We start from the raw sequence: 21580 nt of genomic DNA, 5'->3' as shown, positions 1-21580 counted from the left end.
TCCTATCTCCATAATATTCAGCCTCTGAACTGAATTGCAAAGAAGCAAAAAAGGCACTTACAGTGCTTGGTATGGTTACCAGGTGTATGGTTTATTGGTAATGCTGCTGGAGGGGGGCGAAGCTTTGTAGGAGAGATTAATTCTACCAGAAGGCTGTCAAGCTTTTCTTTGTTCCAGACCCTGCCAGAAAGCATTTTCACAGCCAGAGCTGTGACACAGGGTAAGCTGTATTGCAGGCACCTGACAGGCTCAGCTTGGATTTCCCAGCTCCATTAATTTCTGTAGTGAGCCTTAGGCTTGGAAAGGGACACATTGTCTGGAGCTCCTATCTCCTAAAGGCCTTTATTATAGTTTGGGACACAAGCCAACTCACACTTCCCCTTACCAAGCTGTATTATTAGATTTAATGCCAGGTGTTGGTGTTCTGCTAGGATGTGTAGTTAAATATTTGCCAATCCTCCTTCAGAACATGAGCACTATTTTGCAGTTGCACAGTAAGTGGTAATTCAAGGCTACTGCATAAAGCCGTCGCTGAGCTGCACTGCAGCAAAACCACTTCTGTTTCATCACACTTTTCATGGCCTTCTGGCTTTCAGAAAAAATGTGATCTGTGCTGTGAATTTCAAGGTTTGTTTTTGCCTGTGTTGGCTGTGATCATCTACACCTACTCCCACAAGCATTTTTTTCCTTTTTCACATATGAAAAATTTTGAACTACGCACTTTCAGCTGGATTTCATTCTGTATATGCTGGCCATGTTCTGGGCTAGTTGTTCAATTTGTGATCTAATGACCAGTGGCAGGCTGGAAGTAATTTTTTAGGAAATAAGTGCAAAACGTGTTGTCAGTATTTGTAATTGTAACAGTAAAATTGTGATTTTGTAGAATGTTTACATCTTGCTTACTAAACACTGATTTCTTAACTTATTATTCTTTCTCTCATTTACCAAGAAAGATAGAGAAAATATGTGTGTGTCTTACAGAAAGCTTACATTATCCTTGGCTTAAAAAGGGTTTGGGTGCTGTATCCTAGTTCTCTTTGTGATACTCCAGCTGTCTGGGCTTCTAAACCTTCCTGTGGCTGGGACTCACAGAGCTCTGCAGCTATCACACTCTGTAACAGGAAATGGAAGGAAGATGGCAGATTCTGAAAGTGCCCATTAGGTAAACAGTGAACTGCAAAGGCTTTGTAGCCCTTGGAGGTTTGCTGAGAGAGTTGAAAAGAGGGCATCTATAAATATTTCCCCTTTTTCTAAATTGTGTCTTCCTCATTTTATTTTTCCGTCTAGTTCCTTGCTAAGGAATGAGCTTCATTCATCTGGAAGCTTCATTCTTACATCCTTTACCATGTTTGTTCTGTGTCCTTGTAACTTTGAGCTATGCCACTATTTCTGCAGTACCTGGGAGGCTTTCTGTATTTGGGTGCTGGGTTTTGGATTTTGTGTGTTGGGGGTGTTTGTTTTACACCAATTGTTCAGGAATGACCACTTCTGAAGTGAAAGCCTTTCAGGTGAGACTCCACCCAGCTTTCTACATACCGACCCAAAAGTAACCCTTCTGACACAGAGCAACCTTTGTCTTGGCAGTGTCTTGTGATCAGAGTGGCTTCATAGCCATAGGCTGACATCTGTCTTTGAAAGCTTTGCTGGCTACCTTTTCCTTCAGCCTCTTAGAGTTTCTATGTGCCTGGTCAGTATGTAAGGCCCTGATTACTTCTAAATATAGTATGTTTAAGAGAGGGGCAAGTCCTTGCTGTGTTCTCATGACTGCTCTGTTGAGAAATATGTACCACATCAGGATCTGAGCAGAGAGCTGTTTAGGATCTTTTAAGAAATTCAGGAACAGGCTTGTGGATAAGAAGGGAAGAAGTGTGCTTGTTCCCATCCCTCCAGAACGTTGGTGGAATGTGTCACTTCAGTGCTGTGTCAGAGCAGTGTCTAGCTCAGATGCTTATGGTCCTCTGTGAATGTGATGGATACAGAGCTCCTGAATTGAGGGCTGCTGGGTCACTTCTGATTTTTAAATGTTATTTTTCCTAGCTGGTGGGAACTCCCTATTACATGTCCCCGGAACTCTGCCAGGGTGTGAAATACAACTTCAAATCAGATATTTGGGCTGTGGGCTGTGTCATCTTCGAGCTGCTTACTCTGAAGAGGACCTTTGATGCTACTGTAAGTCTGCCAACCAGGATGGATTAAGTAACCTTATTTTTTTTCATCCTAAAATTCACACTTGGCTCATAGCTTTCTTAAGTCATGTTTTTCTTTCATTGTTGTTTAAATCTGCTGATTAAGGGAACAGTGGCCGAGAGTGACAGCTATAGCCAGAGAAAATTCCTGCAAGATTTTCCTTTGTGCAGGTCACCTTTCCGCCTTCATGCAGAAGCCTCTTCTGCCAAACCCATCCTTGTCTGCCACCCAGGTTTACCAGATGCAGAATACAAAATGTGCTAATTTGTATCATGGTTGTGCATGAAATATCTTTCTCACTACAAGGTGAAAGTTTGTGATTGTAGTCTTCTTGCTTTTTCTGCATTACTAGCTGTGAATTTTCTGTGTAGCATTCTGTAGCAAAAAGTTCCAGCCTTCAGATTTTATAGGATCTAATCCTGTTACTCTTTCTCAAAGCTTGGTTGCAAGAAATGTCTGGTCAAGCTGGCATGGGGAGGGTGAAAGGGAGCATTGCTGGCTGACATATGTGATTTGCCAGTTTGTGCCATGAGATGGGAAAAGCTGCTAGTTGCCATAATGCAAGATTTTGTAACCCTGAAAGACACGATGTGAAAATACCATCCTTCCCTGACTTTCTCTCAATATGCTGCATAGGAGATTCCATGCAGAGAGAAGCCTATCCTCCCTGCAGTGTTGGAGAATTTGGTGGGAAGCTGGGTCTTGCCACCAAGTCCTGGTTATCAGAGGTACCATTTCTGCAGGAGTTATAATTAGGTTTCTAGGGAACCTGCTAGGCATGGAAGAAGAGAGATATGTCCTGATCAGAGATGGAGGAAGAAAATAATGGTGGTCTATAGCATCTCTCCCCATTGGACACATTGTCCAGTTCAATTCCCTTACGGCTGCTTTCTGGCTTCTGCCTAGAATCCCCTGAACCTTTGTGTGAAGATTGTACAGGGAAATCGCGCCATGGAAGTCGATTCCACTGTCTACTCCCGGGAGCTGATCCAGATGGTGAATTCCTGCCTTGATCAGGTTGGTGAACTTTTTAATTTTCAGACACCCCTTCCCAGCTGCCTCAGCCATGGAACTCAGGGCTGAAGGGGAATGACATGCCTGTTTCAGCATGTGGGTTGTCGATGCAGGGTAATTTTTGTGAGGCCTGAGGCATCACTAGTGCTGGGCTTTCTCCAGTCCTCTGAAAGCATTGTCTCAAGATGCCATTCAGTCCTGCAGGCTCTGGAGGGCTGCTGGCTTTACTCTGAGGACAATTATTGAATGGGCTGGCAGAAGCACTTATTTTTGAATGCAGTGCTGTCAAGGTGGGAGTATCATCTCAGTAGTCTCTTAGGGTTCTGCCTTTCCATGGGGAATTAATTTCGTGAAAGCAAACATAGTAGCTTCAGAGCATGGAAGTCCCTCCTGCACATCCGTGGCATTTATCCCTATTAATTCTAAATATTTCAATTAATTCCTTTCCCTTCTGAAGGTCGTCAGGGAAGGAGGTCCATGCAGACTTGAATGAGGTCTTCTGGACCAAGATTTTATTATAGATTATGAGTATTTCCCAGAGAATTACCGGTTGCTTCCTTCTTTCAGGACCCAGAGAAGAGACCCACTGCAGATGAATTGCTTGAACATCCCCTTCTCAGCAAACGCAGAAGGTAATCAGATGGTCTTGCCTGAAACCTGGGTGGGTGTCAGGGAAAACGGGAGGATTTGTGCGAACTAGTGAGGCAGTTATTGAAGTACTTCATCCTCTTTAGGAGAGGAGTGCATTCTTACAGTCTTGTCTTCTGACCTGATGTTCTGTTGCTGCATGGGTAAGGTGGGAAAGGTCTCTACATCCTTTGTCATGGAAGCTGTTGTATTGAGAACCTTGAGGCATTCTTTTCTGAGACCCTTTTGAGGAATGCTGGTTCCCTCTCTTCAAATCTTTGAAGGAACGGTCTCAGAGATCCTCCTATGGTCATTGGAAAAAGCCATTTTGAATATATGTATTCAAAATATCATGCAATATAGAGGCTCTCACTTTCTCCTTTTGTTGCCTCCCCCTTTGGGAGAGACTTGCATTGAAAGCCCATTTTAGCTTAGTTTGACCATCAGCCTGCACACACTGTCTTTTTATGAAAGGTGGACCATAATTCTGGGCTGTTTCAATCCCACATTGGTTGCTTTGGGAATGGCAGACTTTGTCCTTTATACCAATATTCTTTTACTTGGCGATCAGCAAAGTTTGAGTTTGGTCTTGCTGTTTGCACTGTTAGAAGCCCAAATCCTGATAATATTTAGCCATTTATGGTTATTCCTGTGCAATATGGGTATTGGTTGGCCATATTCTGTTACATATGTAGTTTGTTGCCCTCAGCTCTTTTCAAAGTTTGTTAGCTGTGTGGTACATTACTTCTGCCCTAGTTACTGTGTATTGCTGCGAGCTGGTAAACAGCTGCCACATTTCCTCCAAGAGGGAGCAGCATTTTCTTGGAAAGGAAAGCAGTCCGCGTGTGCTGCCTGTCAGTAAATTGCATTGGGCAACGTTGCTGTTTCCTAAAATGCTTTTTTTCCTTTGGCAGGGAAATGGAAGAGAAAGTCACGCTGCTTAATGGGCCAAATAAGCGACCAAGGTAATTATTTAGACATGTGTTTGAAAGGAAGTATGGAGAGAACAGCTCCCTAGAGAGGAACTTTGCTCCGAGTATTAACCTGAGACAACTGTAATGGAACAGTAGTTTAGAAGATCACTGAATATCAGGAATTTGACACAGTTGTCACATGGTTATTGTCCCATGTTTTACTCTGCCCTTTATATCCTGCTAATACGTAAGGTTGGAGCCTTATCTCAGCAGGTCCCATCCAGCTCTACCCTGTACTACTGAGGAGGTAATCTTTACAGCCTATATATCTAAGATGTAATGTAGATCACTCCTTTCACACAGATTCCCTTCAGCAGGAGGAATATGACTGTCCAAATGTTGACTATTAAAGTATCTTCCATAACACTTGGTAGAGCAGAGGTTTTCCACAGTTCCCAGCAAGGAACTGTAAGCAGAGTTGCTCTGTGAAGCAGGTAGCTTCTGTGACATGTATAGCTGGTTTTCTGTTATTTGTCAGACAGAATTTGACCAATTTTTCCTCATAAATTTGGAAGTACTATCACTATCTGAGCACTTTATGTGAAGTTGTCCCAGTTTATGGGTTGTTCAGTTTGTTGGAAGAACAATTTGTGAAAATAAAAACCATGAGTGGTTGTGAAGAGGAAACTGCTAGACAACAGTAGGAAAATGAGTGATGACAATGAATGCAAAGTCATTATTAAAAGCACGTGTGTTTTATCGGGGGGGTCTTGTGCAGGTCAAGTACCATGAACGAGGCTCCCATTGCAGTGGTGACTTCGCGCACTAGTGAGGTGTATGTCTGGGGGGGTGGTAAGTCCACCCCCCAGAAGCTGGATGCCATCAAAAGTGGCTGCAGTGCGCGCCAGGTGTGCGCTGGTAACACTCACTTCGCTGTGGTGACAGTGGAGAAGGAACTCTACACCTGGGTGGTAAGTGAAAGAAACTGCAGGAAGGGGGTAAGGGTGGGAAAGGAGAGTCCAGGTCCACTGCTGATCATTCACAAGCCTCTCAGAATCAGATGGGCAGGAAACTTGGAAAGTGAGAAATCTCATTGTAGGGGACACTGTGAGGCCATCTGAGTTGGGACTTACCCAAGTCTCCCAAGGCAAGTGGGTTATGGAGAGAAGTTTTCCACTGTGACAGGAAGGGTATTGGAGACTGTGCACTTGAGGATTGTAGGTGGTAGTCTTGTAGGCCCAAACACTAAGTCAAACATCGCTTCATTCCTTTCCTGACTACTAGAAATGCACTGGAGGCTTTGTGATGCTCTGTTGGCTTTGTGTGTTTTTGAGGAGGGTTTTCCAAGATCAGAATAGGTGGGTTGAGTGACCTTTTTGTAATATGGATGTCATCTGTGAGGCAACTTGTGGATGAAAGCAAAGATGTCTTATACTAAACAACTCTGCTTTTTATGATGAATGGAAATTCTGTAATAATTTAGAGTGAATTAAAAGTGTTGGCATATAATGCATTTTGAACAACACTTGAAACATCTCAGGCTTAGACGGTCAGTGACATGGAGGTATTCTGTATTTCCAGGCTTCCATGAGCTTTTGTATTGATTATACAAAATCTGTTAAGACAGATTAGAAAATACTGGTAGGTTAGTGAGAAAAGAAAGAGATCCGAATGGGAGGAGAGAAACTTGAAGTAATTTGCTGGATCTTCTTGCAGGAATGGCCACTGAAAACTTTCATCTGGCTATTACTATTTTAGTTTTAGTTTCAACATTATTTGGTTTGTTTTTCCTGCATAATTGCTAGGTCGGGCCATTTCAGTGACATTTGTTTCACATTATGCATTTCTTTGCAGCCATTAGGATTTAGAAAAGTAGGTCAAAAAGCTGAAGGATGAATTTAAGCCCTGCAGCAGAGAGCGTTCTGTAGCCTTGCAGGTGAGAAAGGATTCCTCACCAGCTGGTGACCTGACACTGGATCACTCCTTGTTAGTGCATAACTGCCTGGAAGCCTTTGCTACCGTTGAGAACATTGCCTGCTGTTGTGCCACATAGTCTCTTCCCTAGAGTAGCTACCACACTTTCTCATGTTCCTTGCTGTCTTCTGTTGTTTGTTTGAGGTGCTGTAACTACCGACACCATCTCTGGGGTTGTGGATATGTAACCTCACCAGATATTTCTGTCTTGCAGAATATGCAGGGAGGCACCAAGTTGCATGGGCAGCTGGGACATGGAGACAGAGCTTCCTACCGGCAGCCAAAGCATGTTGAGAAGCTTCAGGGAAAAGCCATTCGCCAGGTGTCCTGTGGAGATGATTTCACAGTGTGCATCACAGGTGAGAGCTGGAAGTCCTTTGGCTCAGACTGTTATGGATGCATTGGCGTTGACAAGTCCCCTCACTTTGCAGTGCTGTGGAGGTGTTTGCCTTCACCATAAGAGTAGCAGAGCAGCTTTGTGCACTATGGAGAAAGCCCCATATGTTACTCATCGCTCAGTTTTGAGGATAGTGTTAACATTATTACATTTGAGATAGATCAACATTATTACACAGAGGAAGATATTGACTCCCAGGAAGGATGGGTGTTTTCCTAAGGGTGTGCTTGCTCCTTTTTGGTGATGAAGCTGGGTGTTTAGTACAGCTCCTTGTGGCTGTGCAGAGTCCCTGCTTTTACCAGTGAACGTGTTGCCTCCATGTATGCTCATACTAAAGACAAAATAGCCTGCCGTCAAGAATGTAGATGTGTTTCAAACTCTTTTTGGACTGTGTAGGGAAAGAATCATCCAGTGATAAAAGAGGATGTGCATCTGGGATTTGCTGTTCAGTTCAGAGTGCTCAAGTCCTGCAAGCTGCCTCTAGTTCTAACCCTGCTCATACTTTTAGAGATGTGTTAGCTGTGGCGTCTCTTATGGAGGAATTTGGATCTGGCTTTACTCATGCAAATGATTCTCAGCAAGGTAGTTTCAAGTTTATTTTGCCAGTGCTGGAAAAGCAGAGATTTTACAGAGAGAAGCTTAGATGCTTTGTGTGGTGGTGAAGTGACATAGGAAGCCAAAGGATGAATTTGTGTGTTTCTGTTAAAGAACTTTGCAGGTCCAACCAAAGATTTTTTGACACTGAAATAGCTGCAGGTTGTCATGTAAGATCATTCATCTTAACATGACCAAGAAAGGACTTCTTAGTATCCTGATGACATTCTTGTGCACTAAAGAGGATGACTGCAGAAAAGAGATTGCTCTAGCCATGTCTTAAGAGGTTAATATGCAGCCTAACACAAGCTCTGTGTGCTGACTAAGCTTTCCTTTGTGTCCTTCAGATGAGGGCCAAGTGTATGCCTTTGGCTCAGACTATTATGGATGCATTGGTGTTGACAAGGCTTATGGCTCTGAAGTGCTTGAGCCCCTGCAGCTGGATTTCTTTCTTACTAACCCTGTGGAGCAAGTCTCGTGTGGAGATAACCACGTGGCAGTGCTGACCAGGAACAGAGAAGTGTACACGTGGGGCTGTGGAGAGTACGGTAGGTAGAGTCTCCTCGAAGCCTGAAGGCACTGGGCCTGCCTGCCCAGAAAGTGGCTTGGTGCAGGTGTGTCATGCGGCACCTGGGTGAGGGCTGCCTGTATCCCCTGGGGGAAGAGAACATTGTTTATTTGGGGTTTTCTTTCTGTGTAAAAATAGGGATCTGGAGACTGAGCCTTTAGGACTTTGCTCTGGGAGGCTCTAGGGTGCCTCTTGGCTTCCCTGTGTGTAGGACAGTGGTTCTATGAGTGGGGTTGGATTCCCTCGAGGATTGGTGGGTGATGCTGAATGTAAGGCAGCAGGTTTGTAGTTCTGTAGGGAGATTCTTTTGGGCTGTGCGGAGACAATACCAGTTCTTAGGGTTGGGATGGGCACTTTGTGAGGCCATTTCTGACTGCAGTGTTTCCACTCACACAGGGCGCTTGGGCTTGGATTCAGAAGAAGACCACTACACCCCTCAGAAGGTAGAGCTATGACTACTTCTTCTCAAAATATGCCTGGATATAAATCCAAATTAGTTGCTGTTTGGAAATATTAACTCTGAGGCTCTGGTGTTTTTTCTGAGGTACCATAGAGTTTGTGATGCTTTTAACTTTGCTTCCTCACTTCATTTTTCTTCATTTATCCGTAGAGATCATGGCAGAGGGGCATACCACTCCCAAACCAGACAGCATCATGACTTAGAGCTTCATTGCTATGAATCTCCATGATTGAACTAGAAAAACTAGCTTAATGTTGTGGAAATCATAGTGGGAAATACCAAATGGCATACCTGGGGTCTGTAGAGGAAACTCACAGCAGTGCAGCTGCTTGGAGTCTCTGAATTTGACCTAATGAGTTAAAGATTTGTTGAAGGTAAAACCCTGTTGAAATACAATGCTGGGGGTAATTGAAGTATTCTAACCTATTGGGGCTTAGAAACCTATAAAGATGTGCCCAGAAGCACAGTATCACACCCACACAGCACAGACACAGCCCTACTTGCCTAACTAGGTCTGGTGCTTGTAGACCCCAGCTGACCAGGATGCCTGTGTACCATGTTTCTGGCTACTGTGCTGGTCACTGATGTCTGCCTTGAACTTCCACATTGTGACCAGAGTTTCAGTATGCTACAGACTTTATGATCTTCTTGCGCTTTCATTCAAAATAACTGCATTTGTTATTGTCAGTGTCCAGACTAGCTGTACCACTGCTTTAACCCTGTATATTTTCCATGTGCCAGCTTCCTGTGTAGTAGGTGTTGGGATTTTTATTTTCTTGGGATATGTTTCTTTCACATAGGTGGATGTTCCAAAGACCTTAAACATTGTGTCCGTTCACTGTGGCTGTGACGGAACTTTCTTGCTCACCCAGACAGGCAAAGTCTTGGCATGTGGACTCAACGAATTCAACAAGCTGGGCCTGAATCAGTGCACATCAGGGATAATCAACCATGATGTAAGTGCATTTGGATTCCTGGCTCCAGCTCCCAGCAGTCAGTATTATATGGGGAAATGGAGGTCCTGTGACAAAGCGTTCATTAGCTTCGTGCCAATTTTTTAATTCCAGTCCAAGACAATGGATACTGGGATTGTAGGAGAGGCAATTTGTTCCTCAGTTTCCTGTCTGCCCTGTGGGCTTATGTCAGATTTGAGGTAATGAAACAGAACGAGCTGCTCTATGGTGATTTAACCAGTGATATGGATCCTGGCAGTTCTTTACCATACCTGTGTTGGGACTGTCTAGGTTTAATGTTGTGGTCTGCCAGGACCTACTTGAGGAGGTCTTAGCAGATAAATGTGTAATCTTTCACTCTGTGCTTACCCACGTGTGTTTTCTCAGACATACTGTGAGGTGCCATATGCCACTTCCCTCACTTTGGCCAAGCAGCTGTCTTTCTACAAGATCCGTACCATTTCTCCAGGGAAGACACACACAGCTTCCATTGATGGTGAGCCCTCTGCGTTATGAAGTGAATGCTGGTTGCTGAGTTATGTTACATCGACTTTGCCCTTGACAGAAGCCAAGGGGTTCACACTGGGGGTTGTGTTCTTGGTAGCAAGGCTCATGCCTGCTCCAGAAACCCAAGATTCCTGTTTCTCAGCAGTGTTGTTTCCTGGCCAGCTGAAGCAGCAACGTCAGCCTTCCGTTTTTTAAAGGGGAAAAAAAAAGTTTTGGGAAGACTCATGCTCTGGGCTAGTGGAGGAAACATTTATGACCAAGTCAGGCTTCACCCAAGTGACATCAGTCAGAGGGCTGTGAGGAGTCTCAACGCCTAGCATCAGAAAAAGGAAATAGTGGGAGAAGGAACTGGGGAGATATTTCCAGGCTGAACCCATTCCTCTTGGCTGGCACTGTCCCCTTCCAGCCTGGCTGGCTGCTCAGCAGAGTCCTTCCTGGTCATGGGCTGTTGCTCATTCTCTGTATGCATGGCTGCTTCTGACATTGGGCCCTTGCTGTGACTGTCTCCTCATTCCTCCTCTCAGAGCGAGGCCGCCTCCTGACCTTCGGTTCCAACAAGTGTGGACAGCTTGGTGTTGGGGACTATAAGAAGCACCTGGGAATTAACCTGCTGGGAGGCCCCTTGGGGGGTAAGCAGGTGATCAGGGTTTCGTGTGGAGATGAATTCACCATAGCTGCTACTGACGGTGAGTGGGTCTTTGCCGAATTGTGGTGGGTTACTTTAAGCTTGATCTGCAGGGTGGTTAACTGGCTCCCACTGAGCATTTCCTAGACCACCCCCACGGCACTGTGTTGAAATAAATAAGTACTCCTAGAATGGAACTGTCTTGCCCCGTTAGTTGTCTCAGTGCAGCACCAAGTATTTGTTGTCCCTGGGGCTGCAGAGTGCTGACTTAGTGGCTGCCTGTTAGGTTTGTTGTTGGTTTGTTCTCCCACTGGCAAAATGGAGCTGATGGATTAGATACTTTGGGATAGCTTTAACAGCAGAGAGGCTGATCCTTACAGCAATTACATGCCAAGAAGGAGGGAGGGAATTGAGCCCCTGAATTTCTTTTTCCTCAGACAACCATATCTTTGCTTGGGGTAACGGTGGGAATGGGCGTCTGGCAATGACATCGACTGAGAGAGCTCATGGCTCAGATATTTGTACCTCGTGGCCTCGACCAATATTTGGATCATTGCATCACGTTCCAGACCTGTCCTGCCGTGGCTGGCACACCATCATCATTGTTGGTAAGTATAAGTTTAGGATGAAGGTTTGGGATCTTGTTTATGATGATGTATCCCTTGCAAGGACCTAGAGTATAAATCCTGCTCAGGAACAGGCCAAATTGCTGAGGGGAATGTGGGAAGCTGCTCTGAGCTATAGGCCAGCAACACTGGCTTTGTAGGAGTTGTCTTTCTTTCTATGTGGCACTCTAACTGAAACCATGCTTCTCTCCTTGCAGAAAAGGTGTTGAACTCTAAAACAATCCGATCCAATAGCAGTGGCCTGTCCATTGGTACTGGTGAGTAACCTGCCCTGGGGAGCTGTAGTTTAAGTCCTTTCAGTGATTAGTTTGAGTGGATGCAGTCTGGGACTGCAGCATAGTTCCTCTGTGTTTGAAAGGCCTCAGAGAAGAGCTCAAAGGGAGGAAATCAAGTCGGTGCTGTACATGGGAAGGGAGGGCCCAAAGCCTAGAAAGCAGCAACTGAAACAGAGGAGAAAGAACATGGTGCAGAGACGCCTTTGTAGTTGTGGAACTTCAATTTTACAAGGAAAAGCTGAGAGGAATTCATTGAAGGGAGCTGATAAGGGAAGCTGATAAGGCAGCTGCTGGAGAGTTGGAGTCCAGTTTCTGGGACTTGTGGGGTGGCTGGGGCCAAGAAGCTGCAAAAGACTGCTTCACACAAGCCCATGTGGGGAGGCCTGCAGGGAGTGTCGAGGGAGACACCATTATCATGTGCCCTCACCATGACCCTACAGCACAAATTTATGCATCTTCTCTGCTCCAGCTGGGGTTTGGCAGTAGGAATAGCAGAGGTGGGAAAAGTATAAAGTTTTCACTCTTGTTTGCTAGTGGCTCAGAGCTGCACAACTGGAGGAGGAGAGGAAGAGGATAATGAACAGGAAGCAGAAACCCCGAACCCCAGTGGAGGCTTTCGGGGAACCATGGAAGCTGATCGTGAGCTGGGGGGCTGGATCAGCACCTCAGAAGCTAAGGGAGGCAGCAGTGCTGACAGCAGTTCCTGCCCTGGTTGGCTGCGGAAGGTAACGTGGTGTCTCAGAAATGCCTTAAAATGGGGAGCCCTTAAGGCCTTGCTGCCTTTTTAACCACAAGAGGGTGTTGGTGCATTTGTTGAGAAGATGAAACTGAGCTGCAGGAAGTTGGCAAGGCCTAACAGTGCTGCTTTTGTGTATCCAGGAGCTGGAGAATGCTGAATTCATCCCCATGCCTGACAGCCCCTTTCCTCTGAGCATGGCATCTTTAGAGCCTGAGAAGGAGACTCTTCCTTACCAGAAACTTCAGGGACTCAAAGTAGCCTCTGAGGAACCTGTTGGATTAAACAAGCCCAAAACGGAGCCCTGGGTAATGTTATCCGAGTGAATGCTTGGCTAAAAGCTCTTGGGGACCTTAAATGGCAATGTTTGAATTATGGGGAGAGCTGGAAAGAGGCTGTTGGATTGGCCTAATTCATCTGGATGAGGAAAAGAGGGCTGATGATAATCAGAGATGATGCTGCAAAGAGAACAGTTCACAAATATCTGGAACACAATGCTGGGGCTTGGTCAGATTTAAAGTAATGAGGCCAGTTCTGTGGAAAAATGTCGTTAATGCAATTGGAAAAAAAAAGAGAAGCCAAGGGCCCAGAAGCCTACCAGAAGATGGAAATTTAGAAAGCTGAATTTGCTGTGAGATGGGAAGAAGAACTGATATAGAAAATCACTGAGAAATTACAACCTGTGAGACTACCTTATTCCAGGAGTTTTCTGTGCCAAGAGGAGGCACAGATCCCATGTGTAGGGAAAGGGGGTTAAACCAGATGGATTTTGGTGATAGGAGAACAGGAACAACTTTCCCAGTAAAAGGAGGAAGCTAGTGATTTTGTACTAAAGACAGAATGACTAGTAGCTTGCTGACCTTGTCTACTAGAAGTTTGGGAAGTCAGGAAACAAGCTGGGATGACATTCTGGGCGCGTTTTTTTTCCTGTGGCATATACAACTCTTGGCCTTGCACTCAAATCTGGCTTGACTTCCCTCCATGTCTCTGCAGCCTACTTGCCTGAGTCCAACCTTGCCGTGTGGTGAAGGGAAGGATGCAGCTCCTGTGGCAGGCTGCATGTGCAGTGCTCTGCAAGTGGAGGTGACGCACCTCCGAGGCCTGGTTTTACAGTGTCTGGAAGATCAGAAGAAGCTGCAGCAGGAAACCGTTCGTCTGAATGCCCAACTCCAGCGGTTCTGTAGGGGGACAGAGGGAATGCAGCAGGTGAGCGTCCGTCACTTGGGTGCACATCCATGCTCAAGGTTCATCATGCTCCTGTGTAGATTGTGGAGGCTGTGCAGAGGGAAGCAGCTCTTAACAGCCGCTTCTCCTAGGGCAGAATGGGAGACGGGGAATGAGCAGCTGATGCTGCCTCTGGTAGTAGCAAAACAGAAGGAGTTTTCTGTGAGGACAGCCCATTCTTTGAGGGACTTGGGATTCCTCTTTATATCTCCTCATGAGAAGGGATGGGTAGTCAGAGAGTCCCAAATGGCTGTGGAGAATACAAACTGTGCCTTGTATAACTTCTAGCTTTTTAGCAGCTAGTCCTAGAACTAACTGTTTGGGCAACTGCTGCATGTTTTGGCAGGTGGAGGTTCATTCCAAAGGAACACAGACAGCCAAAGAGGAGGTGGAAGTGGATCCGAAACCTGACTTGGATTCAGATTCCTGGTGTCTCCTGGGAACGGACTCGTGCCGCTCCAGCCTCTAGTCTCCTGAGCCCACTGGGATCCATCTAACTTCACAGCACACTAACCGAATGCAGAGAGCGGCTTTCCTGGCTTCAGGTCACTCGCAGACAAGGAGCGAGGCCGGAGGCTCCAGAGCAGCACCCATGTACGTTTGATATGAACTAGGAGTGAGTTTGAGAGGGGAAGGGCCCCTGAGCTCTAGGCCAGCTCAGTGATTGAAGCAGCAGCAGCTCCTCTTTGTATACCTAATCTGTCAATTCTACACGTGAGGCAGAACGGCCCCATTATGGCAATGGCTCCAGTAGCAGCTTGTGGCCCTTTCATTGTTTCACTGTTTTCTGGGAGCTGCCTTTGGGACCCCAGTATTCATCACTGCACCTCTAGATGAGAGGAGGAAACATGTTTTGTACTGAAGCTGGCTGAACCCTAAGACTCGCCACCTTCACTTCAGAGGGGTGAAGGGCTAGGATCCTCTCCCTGCCACATGGTAAGGCCCTGCCGGTGAGGCTGCTTCCTTCTGCTCAGGGGCAGAGGGACCAGCGAACGTCTCATTCTGGAGGCAGTGGAGATGTTCCTCTTAGGGAGGTAATGGTAGACAGCATGTCCCCTGGCCTCGAGGCACAGCTTCTGGTCATATGGCTGTGTCCACTGGTCTGTATAGACAGAGTTTAAAAGGCTTTGTTCTGGGCACTGAGGGCTTTCCAACTTGCAGGCAATGCACCAAGATGAGTGAATCAGGTGCCGTTTCCCACAGCAGTAGCAGGGACTGTCTGAGGTGGGATCTCTAGTTCTTGGTTTCAGACCACCTGCTTCCCAACCAGACGCCAAGTGTCTGGCTCTCAGACTAAGTTACCCATTTTTTGCTCCAGCTGTTCAACTTGGTTTGGGTGCCAGAGTTTCTGGTTTCTTGGCACAAGCCTGTAGCTGCTCCCTGCTTGGCTTCTTTTCTGTTCAGCCCCTATGCCTACACTCTCTGTGGGTGTGGGAAGAATCCATGTTTTTCCACTGAAGTGTTTTGATGAAGCTGGAATGCCGTTTCCTACCCAGAATAGGTCATTAATGCAGTGGTCACAGTATGCAGCCTTCCCCGATGACCATGAATGATCAAATCTCTGTCTGGAATTCACCTTCCTTCAGAAAGTGAGAGGCTTTCCCAAGAAAATTGGAGATGGGAAGAGGTATGGTCTGATGCTCAAGATTTCCTCATTTTCTGTTAGAGAATGAGGTTAACTTTATTCCCCTTAAATTTGTTAGCAAACTGACTTTCTAGTAAGCTTATGGGATTGGTAAAATCCTTGGGAGCAGCTAGCCTCCCCTGCCTTACGTGAAGCCTCTAAGGAGTCCTGAGTTCCTCTCACCTTTGCTGTGAGAGTGGGGTTGTGATTTCATCAGGCTTAAAACATCCTCATCAATGGCATGCTACCAGAATTGCCTTAGGTCTACTGGAGGTGGTTATCCTGTCACCTCTGCTAGACTTCTTTTGAGAGACTGTTCTGGGGAATTCAGCATTCCCCATTTGTCTCTAGAGGTGGATACCAAACCATTTGCTTGTAACTTAATGCTCCTTAAATACTTCTTTGATGCCTATTGCTAGTGTCTTGGAGCTGAATCAAGTGCGTTCTCTCCAGTGCAGTGTCCAGGGCAAGGATCATACCAGTGTGCCTGTCCGTTGCTACCAAAGGCGGGACAGGAGGAGAGCCCTCCTGGGAGGTGTGAGTGTCAGGCACCCTGGTTCGGCCATGGTGCTTGGCTGCCCTTGTGACTCTGCTCTCCTTTCCCCCACGTGCCTTGGAGCCAGTTCTCAGGTCAGGGTCCCGGCTTGAGGGTTGTTGGTCACATTGCAGCAGTGCCTTTGAGGAGTGAAAAGTTGAGCCTGAGCCATGTCCAATAAGCAAGCACCAAGCTGATGGGAGTCGCTCTCCTGCAGTGCACTGCTATCCTCATTTCTCAATGCTCTGCAGTTGGGAAGCTAGGTGCACAGACTGGATTCCCCTTGGATCTAGTGGAGGATTAGGGTTCCTGACAGAGGATGCCCTGTGCTCCGCAATCTCATATGTGCCTTAGAGGATTCACGCTATCCAGGTTGTGCCTGTTACAGACCACAGATCTCACACCAGCCAGCTACGCAACAAAAAAAGCAGTTTAAAGCCAGCACTTTCGTCTCGGGCTGAATACGGAAAGGCAAGTGGGCAGAAGTGCCTTTGAGCAGTTTCAAACCCTTTTTGCTTCTCCCCTTCATGCAGTGCTAGCTCCATATGTGTTGGTCTCCTGCTAGTGTTGCTCCTGAGTTGTTATAGTGGAACACAACTTATGCGTGCTCTGACACTGGCTGAAAACTAGTTTGTCGTTGTCTTTTTTTGAAAGGTTAAAGGGTGGAGTGGTTTGGAGTTTCTGTTTAAATAAATGTTTAAACTCGTACCCCTGTGTTTGGAGTCTTTTTCTTGGAGTTTTTTGGTTTTTTGGGTTTTTTTCCCAAAAGAGTAAAGGGAAATATGCATATAGTCAGCTGGCTTCATGGCATTCTGTTTTTTATTATTTTCTTTTGCTTATATAGAAAGAGGGCCGAGAGGCTTGCAGGTTCTTTGCTATGGGGAAAAAAAAGTCTGTTTCTGTGTCCCTTCATTAAAAAAACCCAACAAACCAACTCTTTTCTCATACTGCTACATCTCCGCCTAGTGACGTCAGGAGCTTGTGTGTGTGTGTGTGTGTGCGTGTGTGTATGTGTATGTGTTTATTTTCACAGTTTGAGTGCCAAGTAGGGAAATGAGTAACAGGAAGAGAGGCTCAAAGAGAAGAAGCACCTGTTTCTCTCAGAACAGCTTCTACTGAGCAGTAAGGCCTACAGAAGAGAGAACCTGCCTGACACCTGCTCAGCCAACAGTTCCTGCACATTGTGCTTAATGCCTGTCACTTTTAACTTTTATCAGAGTTTTTATTAATTGTGAAATATCTCAAGAGGCAGAGCAGTGTTAAAGACTTAAAGTTCATCAAAGATTTGGATGCTGAAAATGCATCATGTCTTTGAGAGGGGGATTGTACTGCAGGAGCAGAAGAGGAAGCTAAACTGGCGTGAATAATGTACCTTGAGGAGTGTCAGGGTAACTAACCCTGATAGCAAAGCAGCACAGCAAATCTCTGTGCCCGGCCTGATACTTTGGCTAAACTGTTACTAAGTTTTAAGCCAGTTATCAGAGACTTTCTGAATACTGAAACAATAGCTCAGCAAATAGGGGTGAACTGCCCATGGTTAGCTCTGAAATGAAGCCTGGTGATTTAATTTCACTAACTTTTGTTTAATCTACAGTTTCAATCTCAGCATTAGCTCTTTGCCTGTCACTTATGAGAAGTCCCCAACAGATGGGTTTATTTTATGACATCAAATACTTTGTGTGTATCCATGTCACCATTTGCACTCTGCTGACCTTTAGAGTCCACTAAATACAGTCAATAAAACATAGTGTAAGGTAAACAGTTAACATTACAAGACAGGAAGTGGTGCTGAATTTTTTAGCTACTGTGTTCAATTATACCTCTCATGAATTCATGGAGGCTCGCATAAAGATTCCAGTTTACCCCTTTCCTACCTCTTGTCACCCTTTGCTGTCCTGTTTTTTGAATATCTGAAGTTATTGGCCTCGCTTTTCCGATCAGTGTTTGGATACAACAAATTATTTTCCCTTGTTTAGAGTCTGTTTTTCCTCTCAGGTTTGTACACACATCACTGGCTGGCACAGTGCAGCACTGACCCTTTCTAGGACCTTCATGTTTTCTCAGGTGTGCCAAGGGATTGAGATTTCTGCCCACATATATATAAGGCAGAAGCCCTCCAACTTCTTTCAGGAGTCAGGTTCAGCCACTGAAGACTGGAGTATTTCTGCATATTCAGCTTCTGACTATTCCAGCTTAATCTAATTGCTTTTGATCTTTTCGTAGGTTCCCATGAGCTGCTGCTATGTTACCAGAGGACTTGAAAAAGGAGCTGCTGGAATTTTTTTGTTTGTTTGCTTCTTGTTGCAACTTTCTCATACAAAGTAGTCATTCTTACTTTGAGAACACAGACCACTATGTGACCATTTAAAACCACATTTACACAACAGAACCAGTTTAATATATTTAATAATCTGAATGTAGAAAAATAACATCTCAAGAAGAAAACAAAAGCAAGGTTATGTTTTTGTCATAATTCCCTACCATTGCAGCAACCAAGGTGAAAATAAGCAGATGATTCAAGAAAGGGTGCCAGCTTTGTTTTTAGAGTTCCCTAGAAATTTGGCCTATTTTTTTTATATTAAATCTAATTATTGATTGTGATGGTTGTTCTGTTGCCTCAAGGGCCTGGCTGGTTCAGTGTATCTCTGCTGTTCTATGCACATGAATTGACATATGGATTCAAACAGTAAGTGCCTGCTACTGCTAGCTTTTCTGAACCCCTGAATGTCTGATCCTAAGCTTCTTGTGCTGAGGAAAGGGGCATCCCACGTGGGGTGAACCCAAGGGCACAGGTCAAAGTACACAAGTTCTAGTATTCTGCTTATACATCCTGAGCTGTTCACTAACTATACACACAAGCTTGCAGCCAGTCTTGAGACTAGGGAAAGCACAAGTGTCTATAGCTGGAAACCTGGCAAAAAAAGAGGCAGGGAATCACAGCAGCAGGTACAGTTGGGCACTGCCTCAGCAGCGCCTTCTCTGTGGTGGGGGTGGGGGCCTATTCTTTATGGTTTTGCATTTGGGAATATGTCTCTCAGCTGCTCGGGGAGCAAACTGGCGTCCACAGTAGGTGCAGGCAACATAGTCTGGGTTTTCCGTGGGAGGCAATGGAGGCAGGTCAGACACCTTCCCTCCCTTAGTGAGGACTTGCTGCAGCTGGCGGGCCTGGCACACGGTCTGGATGAGAGCCTCATGCTTCTGTTTCCAGTTGTTCCTTCTGGGTGATGTCTCACTCTGCAGAAGGGAAAGGCAGTCAGAGGAACTGGGACCACTATCAGCTTCCATTCTCAATCTTGCATTTAGAGCCCAACCCAGGTCACCTGTCCCTGGGCATTCCTTGTTGATGTAAAACCCTCCCTGAGAAGCTGAGTCCCACAAAGGGAATCAAGAAGACCAGCACCAAGGAGGATGTGAAGGAATTTCTGATGGAAACAACAGGACTTCGAAAGAGCTTGAAAGTAACCAGAAAAACAAGCAGTGGGGCCAAGGAACTGGAGAGGGTTGCTATAGCTGCTTTGCAGGAACAGAGCTGCATGTTTCCTCTGTCTTCATTTTAAGAGACTGTGTTATTACCTGGATTTTCATTCAGCTCCCTGCAGCTCCTGATGTCACAGAGCTTTACTGCAGCAGAGCCAGTCTGCATCTTAACTACAGCAAGGAGTGACCTTTCTCCAGGAGTACATCCTTAACACATTATAAAGACAGGACTGCCACCTCCATCTATTAGATTTTAAATGGTTCTATTTTTCCATTTGTCATAAACCTTTTAGAGGCAATAGCTGGACTGTATCCCTTAGCCCTGCGTACATGCGAAGGTGCTCATGTCTCACTCAGAACTAGAAGCTGAGATGGACTGAATGCGAGCAGTAGATGTGGACTAAGAGAGGCAAATGGACTGCACATTACCTGAGGACTCCTTGCGCTCTTCCACTGCTGATACTGTTCCAGTTCTGTTCCCCTAGCTCTGGCCTTGCTGGAGTCAAACACTTTCCTCTTGGAGACTTGGTTCTTGCCACAGATACTCATGTGTTTCTCAAGCCTGGAGCAGAGAAACTTACGATTGCAGAAGCTGCACTGTCCAAGCCCCTCCTGCTGCACAGCACTGGGAGCCTGCACATACAGCATCTCTGCAGACAAGTGGTCACCAGAATCTTGGTCTGAGAGGGCAGAGGGAGAAGGGCTATGTTTTGGGGCCAGCTTTGAACAAGAAGCTAAATGCTCCATGGGTATGCTGTCTCGCATTTTGCTGTTGTTTGCCACCAGCTGCTCCTTCCTGAGTTTCCCCACAGCCAGCTCTTGGGGGTGGTGAGTGGTGCCAGGCTTGGGGATAATGGCCTCTGCAGACTGTACCCCACCAAAGACCCCACCACCTGGCCTCACTGCAACTCTGAAAGTTTCCTCTTCAGGGTGCCTTGCAGCCTTTTGCTCATGGGTCCTCTCAGCTCCTCTGTCTCTTCTCTGCTCTGCCTTGATAACCTCCTTCTCTCTTTGAATCCTCCTAATTGTCTCCTTTGTTCTCCTCAGTTTCTCTTTGAGAAGGGCCTCTTTCTTTTGAATTGCCTCTTCTAGGTTCCTTCCATCTGCCTCCAACTTTAGGATGTAGGCCAGCTCCCTCCTGTATAGATGGGGGGTTGATGGTTCAGGCTCTACTGTCCAAGGACAGAGTGCTGCAGATCTCCCTACTGGAGCCTTCCCTTTGCTTATTGAGCTTGATTTACTATTTGGAGTTTCCTGCATGTATGGGGAACTTCCGAGCTGTGCTGTGTTGACCACTGGAACACTCACACTGTTGTGGTGAGAAATTGGTTTCAGAGGATATGCACGGTCCACTCCTTCTTTCTGCCTGTCTACTGATGTAGCTGACAGAGTACAGGCCTGGCTGGTGAGGTGCTTACTCTGTAGTCCAGCTGAACAGAAGCCTCCATGCCTGTATTGAGTGTTTTCTGCTAAAATAGAATAAGAACATCTTTGGCTCTTTTGGGCACAGGGATCCTTCAAACTTTTCTCTTTGTCAGTTATGAGTTCATGCTGAAAGTTGTTTTTCTGGTGTTTTAGCTGGGAACCAGGAACAATCTTAGTAGCTGCCACCACAGGAGCCACCGGTGGAAAAAAAGCCATTCAGTGCCTGAGAAAGAGCCTGAGGTTAGAAGCAAAGCCATTACAGACTATCTTATCCAAAACTGGACAAATTTTCTCCTAATAGTCTATGCCTGGAGGCTATAGTGAGAGGTTATAATAAGTATTAGCAAAGGTTTTGTAACTTTTCTGTGTTCTGTAAGTCTTTACATTCCTTCCATCTAGGGAGCTCCCATGCCACCTTTCCCAGTCCAAATCATTCATGCAGCCAGAAATAAGAAACACTTTTATTTCCCTTTCTGCCTGAGCCCTGCCTTATCGTGGTAGCAACAGAAATATGCCGCACTGACAGAGGAATTGTTACACTCCCCGGGATAACGTGTCCCTTCAGTTTTGGCATTGTGATCCACCTGTGTGCCACACGGGTCTGACACGCAGGCGTCCGGCCAAGCTCGGCACAATCTTCCCATGGTTCGTTCTACATCTCCCGAGGTGTGCCGGGCGCACACGCCGAGGGGCGAGCGGGGTTACCTGCGGGGCCGCGCCCGGCGCTCCGCCCGGCCTCCCTCCTCGGCGAACTGCGTCGGCCCGAGAGCCCCGGCCCCTCCTCCCGCCGCCGCTGCTGCCCGCGGCCCCCGGGGCCCCGGTATGGAGCCCTGCCCGG

At 46.2% G+C, this 21580-nt stretch overlaps 2 protein-coding genes across 3 annotated transcripts in view; one reads left to right on the top strand and one right to left on the bottom strand.

Annotated features, from left to right (window-relative positions):
* The window catches only part of NEK9 (NIMA related kinase 9), a 26971-nt gene extending 10426 nt beyond the window's left edge, over window positions 1-16545 (top strand). For both annotated transcript variants that reach the window (XM_017835662.1, XM_017835661.1), the window contains 17 exons: window positions 2038-2169; window positions 3094-3204; window positions 3769-3833; window positions 4743-4793; window positions 5521-5713; window positions 6931-7075; window positions 8055-8255; window positions 8672-8718; window positions 9536-9691; window positions 10076-10184; window positions 10720-10881; window positions 11258-11428; window positions 11644-11703; window positions 12256-12446; window positions 12601-12765; window positions 13451-13663; window positions 14028-16545. In XM_017835662.1, coding sequence (XP_017691151.1) covers window positions 2038-2169; window positions 3094-3204; window positions 3769-3833; window positions 4743-4793; window positions 5521-5713; window positions 6931-7075; window positions 8055-8255; window positions 8672-8718; window positions 9536-9691; window positions 10076-10184; window positions 10720-10881; window positions 11258-11428; window positions 11644-11703; window positions 12256-12446; window positions 12601-12765; window positions 13451-13663; window positions 14028-14150 — 2295 coding nt within the window. In that variant the 3' untranslated portion in view covers window positions 14151-16545. The remainder of the gene's footprint in view (window positions 1-2037; window positions 2170-3093; window positions 3205-3768; window positions 3834-4742; window positions 4794-5520; window positions 5714-6930; window positions 7076-8054; window positions 8256-8671; window positions 8719-9535; window positions 9692-10075; window positions 10185-10719; window positions 10882-11257; window positions 11429-11643; window positions 11704-12255; window positions 12447-12600; window positions 12766-13450; window positions 13664-14027) is intronic.
* Window positions 16546-18229: 1684 nt separating this feature from the next.
* ZC2HC1C (zinc finger C2HC-type containing 1C) lies at window positions 18230-21561 on the bottom strand. The gene is made up of 3 exons (XM_017835653.1): window positions 21448-21561; window positions 19747-20965; window positions 18230-19074 (listed from the first exon to the last, which is right to left on the bottom strand). The coding sequence occupies exons 2-3, from the start codon at window positions 20956-20958 to the stop codon at window positions 18805-18807; spliced, it is 1482 nt and encodes a 493-aa protein (XP_017691142.1). The 5' UTR covers window positions 20959-20965; window positions 21448-21561; the 3' UTR covers window positions 18230-18804.
* Window positions 21562-21580: the final 19 nt, after the last annotated feature.

This window comes from Lepidothrix coronata, unplaced genomic scaffold, assembly GCF_001604755.1.
Source record: "Lepidothrix coronata isolate B3197 unplaced genomic scaffold, Lepidothrix_coronata-1.0 Scaffold262, whole genome shotgun sequence".
Classification (NCBI taxonomy): Eukaryota; Metazoa; Chordata; class Aves; order Passeriformes; family Pipridae; genus Lepidothrix; species Lepidothrix coronata.
The sequence above is the reverse complement of the archived record's forward strand: the minus strand, read 5'-3'. Positions and strand labels throughout refer to the sequence as shown.